Source organism: Neolamprologus multifasciatus, chromosome 13, assembly GCF_963576455.1.
Source record: "Neolamprologus multifasciatus chromosome 13, fNeoMul1.2, whole genome shotgun sequence".
NCBI lineage: Eukaryota > Metazoa > Chordata > Actinopteri > Cichliformes > Cichlidae > Neolamprologus > Neolamprologus multifasciatus.
The window spans coordinates 14,237,375-14,250,069 of NC_140451.1; the positions used below are offsets into that span (position 1 = coordinate 14,237,375).

General features: G+C 40.8%; 1 protein-coding gene across 1 annotated transcript in view; it reads left to right on the top strand.

Annotated features, from left to right (window-relative positions):
- Window positions 1-12,081, top strand: part of kcnk12 (potassium channel, subfamily K, member 12) — a 30,691-nt gene extending 18,610 nt beyond the window's left edge. Inside the window, exon 2 of the mRNA XM_085182996.1 lies at window positions 2,629-12,081. Coding sequence (XP_085039122.1) covers window positions 2,629-3,521 — 893 coding nt within the window. The 3' untranslated portion in view covers window positions 3,522-12,081. The remainder of the gene's footprint in view (window positions 1-2,628) is intronic.
- The last annotated feature ends 614 nt before the right edge of the window (window positions 12,082-12,695 follow it).

The following is a 12,695-nucleotide window of genomic DNA, read 5'->3' on the forward strand; positions in this document are numbered from 1 at the left end:
CATCATCTTCTATGTTGAGTTGAGCATACTTTATTTAATGTTAATGAATAAATATTCTCAGAGGGCTCTGTCTGAATTGGATTTGCACACGTATGATTTTCTGCCTTATCAAGTTCGGCCGAATTAAATGAGTCATCTTGGCTGAGACAGAGTGGGTAAAATTAATGTTTTCACAAAAGTCAGCAGTATTTTTAAGTGTTTTTAAAGAATAAATGAAGAAGTCTTTGAGAATAAAAGTAACACAGAGTTTAGCATCTTTTGGTTTTGGCTCTCCTGCACTTTGGTTTCTAATATTGTCCTGCTTTCCCTAATGCGTCCTGACACAGTAGTCTGGAGTAATGGCTCTGAAATGCTACACTGAATCGATGCCTGGTGCCTTTTCCTCTCTTAGGTAATTTACTTGGTAATGAGAGACGGTGCGGAAGACTGTCTCTGTGTGCCCTGAGAAGATGTAATCTGTTTTCCCTATGATTCAGCTCAGTTAGAGAGACTTGGACTGCTAATTAATTAACTATGAAACACTGAAATAGGATTTCACTGAAGGGCTTAATTTGGGTAATCGCTGCCCCTCACCTTTCAGTTGCTTCGGTGTATGTTACTTGAACCTTGTAATGGTCACAAAAGCAGATTATGTCATGTCTGGAATGAAAACCATCGTACGTACGCGTGTGTGTAGGAAGCCATAGGCGTGCATGTGTGGACGCGTGGGGCTTATATTCCCTGTTGTCCATAAAGCAATTTGTATCAATCAGTGTTGATCTAAATGACCCATCGTGTCAACAGCAAACCTGCGTGAGAGTGGTTTTCAGTGCTAGAGATAAGGGCAAAAAAGCCATTTTGTCTGTCATAAAGGAAGTATTGTCTGGATATTGATGTCATTTATTACTTGACAAGGGTGGCTGGTGGGAAAAAGGGGTAAAGCACAGCCCTAATGCACTGAGAAGATTGAGAACGAGGATAGCCATGATGGAAAAATCAATTAACCTTGGCCTGAAAGTGAACTGCTTGATCTTTCAGCACGGTTTTATTTGTTGACAAATATACCATCTGCTGTTCTGTAGATAAGGGGCTCGACACTCTGTGTGTGCTTAGGTGTGTGTGTCCAATTTGGCCTTGGACAGAGCGTCCCAAGCATGCATACGAATAACCACTTTTAAAAAATATATACATATGTGTGTGTGTGTACATATACATACGTATGGATATATGTGCAGAAAATTTGCACATGAAAAATCAGTCAGTGGGAGAATATGCATGTAGCAGGTCTCCTGCAGAAGCTTTTTAAGTGCATAGTATTTCTGTACTGGCTGTTTTTTAGAGTATGCTTTGCACATATAAATTTTTTACACAATTTTTATTTTTACCGGGTTTTGGAAATTAATCAAGAAGGAAAATATATGATGCACTGCAGATTTCACGACTTCTCTGCAATGTGGGGTTTCCATAGTGGCTCCAGTAATAGACACGTAGGTCAGATGTTTTTTTGTTGTTGTTTTTTTTGTAAAATAGGATACTGGATGGATAATAAGCACATTTCGTATGGGCGCCAACCTCTGCTATTTATTTTACTTCTCATTTTAATTGAAGATAACGACTTAAATTATTGTTTTGCCTTAATTTGTTCCACCCTTTTCTCTTCCGAGTAGACAGGTAGGGTACTGTGCAAATTTATGATATTATTTGACCTGATGCGAAACAATGCCATGCCCAGATATCAGACACATGTTTACATCAGAGCCAAACCTGTGGCACTCGAGTTTGAGGAGTGCTCCTTCAACACGCAGCAGAATCCATAAACATCCTCCCTCCTCTGCTCTAATAACCACTTCCTCGCCACACACTCGCTCAAAGTGACTAAGAAATCAGGCGATAGCAGGAAGCCAGACGCAGCTGAAGTGGGGGGGGCATATTCAGAAGGCTTAACCCAGCTTATTTTTGGCATCCTCTTCTCGATATCCTTCTAAGTTATTTGATTTTTCTTACTCACAGCAATAAAAATATGCTGAATATACAGAATCAAGGTTTTTCACAATCAATTTTCACTATACAAATGGTTGTTTTTAAATGATTTAACTATTAATAATTAATAATACAAGCAATGCATTAAATATCTGCAAGGATTTAATATTGAATAAGCTGCTACACCATTATTGGACATAATTCTTCATTTTTTAAATTATGATCAATTTTTTTCTTGTTGGCAAATATTTATATATTTTGGATTTTATCGCTTTGCCCTTATTCTCTCTCACAATGCAAAACACAATTATCACACAGTTCCTTTGTCTCTGTATATGACTTTTCAGACACTAATCTTCCAGTAAAAGCTTGCATTCTCATATCAGCATCGAGTCAAATTATCATGCAGTACTTTCTGTACATAATTTGTATTTGCACAGCTAATCCTCGGCTTTACGTCCTTTTAATTACTAGGCAAAATGTTTTAGAAGTATGATTCAAGCCTCATTTAATCCTCTTTTAGATTTTGAGGTTATTTTTCTTTCACGGCTCACTTCCCTGGCTTGAAACTCACTTCCTGTGAGGAAACTGCAAACATCTCGTAGGTGAAAATCCGGTCGTGGCCTCTGCTGCATGGCTGAACGCGTGATATCTTTTCTGTTTCTGCAGGTTTTGGGATGACGACACCTGTGACAATTGCAGGCAAAGTTTTCCTGATCTTTTATGGGCTTCTGGGCTGTGCCGGAACCATCCTTTTCTTTAACCTCTTCCTGGAGCGCATCATCACACTGCTGGCTGTGGTGATGAAGGCTGTGAGGGAGAGGCGAATCAGGAACAGCGGCCTACTCCCACCAGGCATCCGCCATGACTTCTCAGCCTACTCCCTGCCAGGATGGAAGCCCTCGGTGTATCACGTGATGCTGATACTTGGCCTGTCAGCCATCACCATCTCCTGCTGTGCATCAGCCATGTACACGCCCGTTGAGGGCTGGGCTTACTTAGACTCTCTCTACTTCTGCTTTGTCACCTTCAGCACCATTGGCTTTGGGGACTTTGTCAGCAGCCAGAGCGCGGCTTACGAATACCAAAGCCTTTACAGGGTGGCCAACTTCTTTTTCATGCTAATGGGTGTGTGCTGCATCTACTCGCTATTCAATGTTATTTCTATTGTCATCAAGCAGGTGCTCAATTGGATGCTGGAGAAAATGAGCTGCCTGTTTTGCCAGCGCTGCAATAATGCTAATGCTTTCCTGGGCAGACGCAATGCCATCCGCCCGGGTTCCAAAGGTCGCCAGCGTCGGTTTGGTCAGCCGCCCGACTCAGACGGACCTTGTGACAGTGACACAGAGGGCCGCAGATTATCGGGGGAGATGATCTCCATGAAAGACCTGGCAGCCTCTAGCAAAGTGTCGCTGGCCATCATGCAGAAGCAGCTGTCTGAGTCTGCCAACGGATATCCCAGGACAGTATGCGGCAGCTCACGCCATAATGGTTTCTCTGGGGGGGTTGGTGCTCTGGGTATCATGAACAACAGACTGGCAGAGACAAGTAACTCCAGGTAGAGGGTGTGGGGGGCACTTTACACTCGTACTGTAATAAGAACCCAGAGGTTGATCGCCATATAAAAACACAAAAAGTTTTGTCTAAGGTTTTTTTTTTCTCGAAAGAGATTGCCAGTGTAATATCGACATGCATGATACATATGATTTTTTAAAATACTTTTGGTTGGCCTGTGATAATACAGGTATGATAATAATGGTGATGATTTTAATGATGATTTGGTGATCATGGTGGTGGTGATGGCATGAAGAGAGAAGCACAGAGTCATCAATAGAAAACATAAACTGACCTGGAAGCACGGGAACCAACAATCGCCCATTGACCTCAGTCCCAACCCAGAACAAACTGAGTCTCAGACAAAGTCTCTTATATATCAGTGTTATTCTGCAGAGGACACAGTCTGCTACACTCGCTCTATACTATCAGACTTATACAACTTTAATGACGTGCTGTAAAGCAGTCAAGGGAAACGTTCAGCACAGTATTTACTGTTTGAGGTTTTGCCAGTTTATTTAAATGTGCGTACTGAATGTTGATGTAAAAGGAGCGTAATCGGCGAATGATATAGCACATACTGATCTATGCATTATATGTTTCTCATGCATTTTTTTGCACCATTCCTTCGATTGCGCAGAGCCCCCACCCCCCACTTGTTTTTCTCATCTATCCTCAGGTGATTGATTTCATTTTTGTTCCTCTTGCATTGCTCAACATGGAGAAAAAGAACAGAGTTGAAGAATGAAAATCCATTTCTGGAAAAAGAAAAAAAAAAGGAACTGGTCCTCTTATCAGCTAAGAACATGCTTCAGCGGCCAAAGACTTTGACTCAAAGGGTAAAAGAGGGCACCTTCCCAACTCCGTCTCTCTCCTCTCTTTTTTTTAAAGCTTACAGCTGTCTGCGAAGGGAAGTAAACGATAAAGCTTTTCTAATTGTTCGTCCACTGCAGCATGCAGACATGTATTTGGAGAGCTGAATAAATAAGAAAAAGCTTTATGGATTTATAAGGTATGTATAAGAAAGTGGAAGGAGTTTGACAAGCAAATTAATTGCATGTGGCTTTATTCCATGGGCACATTATGTTAAATGATGCAGACTGAGCACGGCCGGGTCAGTCGTAGTCACTAGACTGAAAACTGATTCATCATTGTAAGGATTTGTTTTCACTGATGGATGCTTTTTTTTTTCTTTTTTGTACATTTTGAGTGAAAAAAGGAAGAAGAAGAAGAAGGCCTAAAGTCCTGCAAAGATTGATTTTTTTGTCTTGAGTTCAGCATAAATGTGCAGCCAAGGTTTTATGGATGGAGGATGTTTGCGGAGGATATGGTTGCCCTGTCAGGCTCACGATCAATGTCCCTGTTGCCGGCAACTATCTATTCCGAAGCGGCGGTGTGTGTGTGTGATTTAAAGCCACGTGATGGCGTTTGATGTTTGTAAACAGCGTGACAGAGGAGGAGACATTGATAGTTAAACTGTCCGGGACACGTTGATGAAGAGGAGGAAAGCAGAGAGAAAAGAGGTGGCCAATGCAAATCGATGGTCTCTCTCAACCAATGGCTCAACTCTCCCATCTTCAGCATCTGATCCCCCCCCACCCCCCCACCCTGTCATCTCTGCATTCACTTAACGCACACTGCACCAGAACTCTCCCGCTTCCTTTTTACTTGCAGATCTCGGCTCTCTCCTCACGCCCATCACTCTTACACTGTGAATATGAGACATATATATATATATATATATCATTATGAAGCGCTTTTACAGTAAGGCGTGATTTAGATCTGGATCTTTCCTTCCATTGATTTTTATCATTCCTGTGCATAGATCTGAATAATTTGGTTTTACTCCCCAGTGTCACCAAGAGGAATAGAAAATGACTCAGGTAGTTAAATCTTCAGGCTCGTCTTAGTTTCTCCCGCATGCCATTATGGTGAAGCCATACAAGATAGCTGTATATAAAACTAGAGTACTCTTTAAAGTCTATTTTTCTACATATAGCTTTCGAAATGTCTACTCGTGGATGATTGAAAAAGTCTCACTGTCACATGTCTCTCACACAGTCGGTCAGCAGATTGACAGGTACAGCATCCAGAGTTTAACTACCCCTATGGAATATGAGGATGTTAGAAAAACAAACAAAACACAGATGCTTTTCCAGATGTTTGGCATTTTGCGAAATGCACATATTTACTTTTGTGTTTTGACAGAGTTTTAGATGAGATGATTGATGCCAAGCTCACACCAGTGTGTTACCAGTGTGCTCATTTACCTCTCTGCAAGACAGCAATTGCATGTAATTCCCAAAATGTCAGTTTATTATTTTAACAGTTCCCAACAAGGCAGCTCATGAACAAGGAAGCGAGCAGTGTGTAGGTGATGCGGCACATGCAGCAGCAGAATCGTCATGATTTGTGCACATATTTCTGATAGGAATAGAAAAGTAAGTATTAAACCCTGGGACATTTGAGCAGGAGCATGGGCATGTTGTAGCAAATGATATACTGCAGTTTGAATTCAATGGTGTTACCCTGTTTTACAGTATGTCCAAGGGGAAAAGCACTGCTGCCACTTCTCTAGACTAATGTTTCCTAAATGATGTGTTAACCTTCATCTCCCCCCTGGGGCTTAAGGCTACAGTGGTAGAGGTTTCAGGAATGCTTCTATAGCTGTCAGTTGTGCTGTATCTTTAACCTTACTTTCAACAAGGATCATATGTGTTTGTATGCATTTGTGTATCCAAAGAAGAGTGTAAAGAACTGAGAACAGGAATCCAAGGACTATCATATGTTAAGCATTATCCCCCGAAAAGTTACGTGACTCAATATAATATCAATTAAAATGTCATTTCCTTAGGCGTGACACATCAGGCTGTTATAACACTGAATATATTACTTAGAGTAATGTTTGCTCATCTAAAAATGCATGCATGGCTTGAAATCAATTGCCTTACTTTAGTCCTTGCATATGACAAAGAGGTTCCTTATTGAAACAATTATAGTGTGTAGACCTTGTGTGTTGTACTATACTATCCTTTTGCATTTTGCAAAATTGATCTCCATTGATTGCAATGGTTTTAACTGCCCCGTTGTCCTCTGTATCTTCTGTAAGAGGAGACAGGTGGTCCTAAGATCTACTGTATGTTTGTATTTGTGAACAGCATAAAAGAGTCCTAAATGTGTCAGCTACTTTTCTTTGTATTGTAATATAGTCGTTCATGTTCACATGAAACACGGGCTCGGACTAAAATGACGTAAGCACTATTTATACATAATATTGACTTTGTAGGTTCAGTCATCTAGGTCATGGTAGTCTAAGGAGCATGAAAAAAACTGGACTCCTTTAAGGTTTCTGAAGATGTTTCGTCTGTCATCCAAGTGGCTTCTTCAGTTCTAACACCAAAAGGTTTTAGAACTGAAGGTAGAGAGTTAAAGGATTTAAACCCTAGTGGAGGTTTTACCTTAAGAGAGTTGCTGACGCACTGTTGATTATGTGCATCATCACATGAGCCAAGGAGTGAAAAAGATGTGGGTCATTACCACAGGTACCACAGGTTTTGGGTGAGACCATCGTGAGACCTTGCTACACCCCATCACGTGACCTATTGAAGTCAGCTGACACAACACGTGAGTGAGGGTTGAGGAGCCTGGGTAGAGACCTCGAGACTGCATTGTACCTCTGTTTAACGATGGGCATTCACCGTGGAGATGGCCCTTTTAAGGCATCAGTATACCCGCTGTAATAGTTGATTTGCTCCCCACCGCAGCCTCATCAAAACCAGAAGCCAAGACTTTGTATGTTTTTTCCAGAAACTCTCAAGTTTCCAAACAGCTGCAAAATCTCCCTCTGTATATCTGTATGTCTCTGTGCTTCTGTGCTAGAATATTAATAACATGGCAGTAAAAACCTGCATGATCAATCCAGCTGCAGCGGAACATGCCAGGTTACAAAAATCACGAGGTGCAGGACCATCCAAGTTTATATCGTGTGACATGTGATGTGACGTCAAAATTGGCGTGAGACACCCACAACACAGGCAACACTGTGAGCAGAATGGTCCCATTACTCCTCTTTTTACTCCAGACTTAATAGTGGTCAACGACCCTCCTAAGAGACACCACCCACTAGGGGTGGACTCTCCACCCTTTGGTTGTAGATCCAAAGAAGCCTCTTGGACGAGACGTGATACATTCTGACAAAACTTAAAGAAGTCCAGCTGCCTTCTGTTTTACAGCCAGATTTTATTCACTTCAGAAACAGTCAGGTTAATCACTCCACCTAATTTCCAATCCAAGCAGATCTGGATTACACAGCGGTGACTCCCCATCAACTTATCAGCAGTTAAAATCACCACTGAGATCATTTATTTTCTGTCAACACATACTGTACTGTATTCACATTCAAAAATTTGCTAATCAGCGGTTATTTGAGTGTGAAATAGCTTAAGTAGAAAGCAACGCTTCAGTGGTCTTTACCAGTCCAATAATGAAAAACAGTTAGTTTGACATTAGAAGAAACTGGAAATGTTGTTAGCTTTGACCTTTAAAGCCGTCGATGGTGCTAATGGCATTATCATTTATTCAAGCAAATTTCTCTGTAATCACAGTATGATGCATAACACTTTGCTCTCTCCAGTTTCTGCTACGGAAGAGTGCACGAACTCTTTTGTATTTCAAGACTGTTAAAGATGCTCGTTTCAGGGGGGAAAACTGTATTATCATCAATTTGGCTGTAACACGCTGGAAATGGCTATTACCAACGGGCAGGTAAACAGCCGAGCAGCTCAGTAACAGAATGATGTATTATTTGCTCAGCTTGGCTGCTTCTGATCTTTAACAAGAGTCCAATTGTTGACTTTGATCCGGAGCATAATTTCCAGATTTACAAGACACATGTCCCTATTAGTTTGTTTTTGTGTGTTTTTTTAGGAGGGGAGCTGATAATATGGAGCAACAAATGACATTCAGCTCTCACTTTAGAAGCTGCTTTATCTGTCTGTTATTTATGTTGATCCTTAACTCGACTCATGTGAACACGACGCTACACCTTTCTGTGTCTCATGTTGCTTGCAATGTAGTGTAACATCAAGTTAATGTATGCAAATGAATTCTGTTTGCAAGTTGCACATTTATACCAATGATTGTACTTTTATATTTATTAAAAGTAAAACCTATATGAAACAAGAAGGGGTTCCATTAAACACTGATATTTACTGACATGCCTCTGACTGATTGATTTATTATCATGCTCTTCTAATCACTCCCAGCTCAGTACTCCTGGCGATTGTAACACTTAATCCATTACATATGGTATTCATTACACTGACTTTCACTCAGGCTAAAATAATGGAATTTTAGGCATTTCTGTTTTGTTTATCACCACAAGATATTTCCAATTACAGACTTGAATCTCAGTGCCGATGTGACATGACAGCAGCATAAATTTCACTAATGACTGAAAGCCTCTTTGAGTCTTGTCTCAGTCAACTTGGCAGACTGCAGCATAGACTGCAGATATTTGCTGAGTCCAGTGATTAAATATTATAAGTCAGAAGCTTCATAAAACTAAAGCATGCCTTTTTTTTTATGCACACACGTTTTTACCTTTAGGTAGAGTCAAGTTAACTTTCATAAAGAAAACCCACCAATATCATTTTTCTTTAATAATTCAATAAGCAGGACATCACAAACCCCTAACCCCGCTTTGTTATTTATAGCTAAAAACACTTTAACTGAATTTTTAGAGATTAGCAAAATGTTCAGGAGGAAACATGCAGGTTAAGCTCAATAGAAATCCAAACTAAAGATGTGTGTGTGTGGGGGGGGGTTTGTTTCATGCCTGGCAGCCTTGATTAATTTATGGGCAAGTGCTTGTTTCCAGTGTTCTTCTTAAGACTGAGGAAATCTTCCAGTTGACACCAGATTGTTGCACTTACCACTGTTAAATGTTTGACTCAGATTTCAACAATTGTCAATTTCACACCTTTTACTCTCTGTAGACTCTTCCCGGTCCATGGATTGCAACTGCAACTTTGGACTGCAGCTTTCTTTGTGGATTCACCTGAAGAATCTCCGGGTTATGCCCTGCATGCCCCCCGTCTGCCAACCCCCCCTCATTCAGTTAAACTTTCTTTCTGTGTCACACATTTTGAGTCCAGATCCCTGGTGGTTTCTTGACACTGTTGAATCCCAAAAGGGAAACAAAAACTGTATGGAACAACACGAAGACAAGCAGGGAGTAAGGCAGGAGCAGAGCCAAGCCTAAACCAAAGCAAGTAGGAGAACTCATAATCCTTAATAGCTTAAAGCCATGCACGACTTGGAGGACTGCTATGGATGGCGGAGCTGAAAGCGGGACCTTTCAGAGGCTTGTGGAAAAGGGACAAAAAGGCTAGCTTGTGTGTGGAAGCGCAACTTCAGGAGTGGAGTTCAGGGCCCAGTGAAGTCTAAAACCAAGCGCAGTCAGACACCACCTAGAATACAGTACACACAGATGCTCTTTGGGCTATGGCGTCTTTAGAGATTCTGGTCTCTTAGATGCTAGCCAATGGCATGTTGGTGACTGATTTTAAAGACCAACTTTCTGATGTGTAGTCAGTTGGAGGGCTGACCCTTGAGGGAACTGGAAGTCCACTGGGACATTCATCATAGGTCAAGTGTAGGTGTGTGGTGGGCCTACTCCCATACTGGAATGAACTGGTTAACCAAGGAGCAGAAGAATCATCACATGACTCAGAAGCAGTCTGTGATTTAGAAAAAGGAAGAAAACAGTCGATTTTTAGTCAGGTACTTGTGAGCATGGGAGGCGTTGACTGCCTTAGTAGCAGACTTGTTACTGGTTGATCTCAAGTCTGAGTCAGGAAAAGCAGAAAGTTTGCTAACTCAGGAAGAATCACAGTAACAGGGTATTCATCATCTGACTCAGCCATCAGCAAAATGACAGTGAACTCTGGTACAGTCTTTGTGCCTGTGACTCTGGGTGCTCAGGAACACCTTTTGTATTGATCAGACATGAAAGCAGCCTATGCTTGTCATCGATCAGCCGATAAACAGGAATGGTGTTAATAGAAATAGAGAAGTGGTGATTGGACCAGGAACAAAAGAAGGTGAGAAAAGACAAAGAGGGTGAGGGAGAAAAGACAAAAACACTGTTTTAGGAACTGGAAAACCCCTTCACAGAATACAATAGCAGTCTTGTTTAGCTACATAGATGCTAGATAGAGATAGAAACCCGCACACAGACCACACATTAAAATCAAATCAATCTAAGTTTGTGGAGGAGCATGTGATGAAAGCAGTTTGCCTTCATTCACTTTCATAACTTCTACTTATAGTGCAAAAATGTTCTGAATAACTGATCACAAGGATCGACGCATGAGAGATGGGTCATCAGCTATGACTGAGCAGTTTTCACTTGAATTAAATTATTTATGTAGTGCAGTCCAAAACAACAGCACCTAAAACGGTGCAGTTTCAGTTGTGTGTGTGTGTGTGTGTGTGTGTGTGTGTGTGTGTGTGTGTGTGTGTGTGTGTGTGTGTGTGTATGTAAATGATGATGTGTGTACATGTTGGAGGATGTGTGTCTATCGAGAGCCTGAAGAGGCAATTTCTGGGAGAAAAAAAAATGTTGATCGGTATATCAACAGGGACCTCAAAACTATAGAAAAGTAGATAAAGATAGAGAGGGATCATTTTTTCACAAAAAAAAAAAAACGGCATAGAGAGTCGGGGATTGTAGAACCAGAAAGTGAGCAAGGAAAAAGAGGAACTAAAACAATGCAACGTAAGATGCAAAAGGAAAGGGGCACTTTCAAAATACGGAACACATCACAAACATTAAGTACAATTTGATAAACTCTTAGCAAAAACTCAACCAAAGGTTCATTCTAATTCATAGTTATTAACAAATCTATGGACACTTTCTTTCTATTGTTATTATTATGAGTGAACCCATAATAAACACATCAGTGAACTAATTAACGTTTTTCTGACATCTTATCAGAAAATAGTACCAAGAATTAATAAACCTATTGAAGGGATTAAAATGGCATGAGAGCAATTTCACAGTTTGCTCTTACAAGCAGTGCTGCAAAACTGCACAGAAGCTGTTCAATGGCAAAACAGGCACTCCAACTCCCATTTCAGCAACAGAAATTAGCTATTGTATTTTGAGATGTATTTCGACGTTTACATTTACATAAATTCAGTTCAGTTTTATTTATATGGAACCAATTCACAACCTCAGTGGCCTAATTGCACTTTATATTGCAAGGTTAAGACCCTACAATATTAGATGTAAAACCCAAGAAGCAGAAAATAGCCCTTTGAACAAGCTTTTGGCAACATTGGGGAGGAAGAACTCCTTTCAAACAGGAAGAGACCTCCAGCAGAGCCAGGCTGAGGAAGAACTAATACAAAGTATGCGAGAGACAAGAGAAGAGTTAATGACATACATGTATAGTAGCATATAAACACATGAGATGTAAAAAGAGGGGAATGGATAGGAAATGCTCAGTGCATTATGGGAAGTCCACCTGCAGTCTGAGCCTATAGAAACATAACTAAGGGAGAGTTCAGGCCCACCTGATCGAGCACTAACTATAAGGTTTAACCAGAAGTTGTAAGGTGTGCCGATGACATACAGACTTTTTTTTGCCTTCTTGCCTTTAAAAAATGCATCTCTAAATTTGCTGCTAGGTCTCTGTAGCGCCGCTGGTGTATGTTGATAACTTTCAGAACAATTTGAGGCTCCATGTTCCGCCATTGCTGTAAAAAAAAAAAGGTCCATTGGAGTAAATGGAGATGATGCGACTCTTCCATTCAGTGGCTCTGGACTGGTTACTTTTATACATTCTATGCCTTTGTAGTCTTGGTAACCCTCTAATTTATTGACTTCCAACTCATACATCAATCAGTGGGTTCCTGGGTCTCAGTTCAACTGCTCATGTTGAAAGCACCCACCAGTGGTTATTTTGCCTTTTTTGCTTGAAGTCACCCAGTGTTCTTGACCTCCTATGGTCTCTGGTCACCATGTCTTTGTGAATCACTTCCCATGTAGATGTAGCTCAGCCCTGCATTCTGAGAGCAAAGTGCTCTATTGAGATAATGTGGTACGATGAGGTCTTTAAGATATGATGAGGCCTGATCATTCAGGATTTTGTATGTGAGGATTTCAAAAATCAATT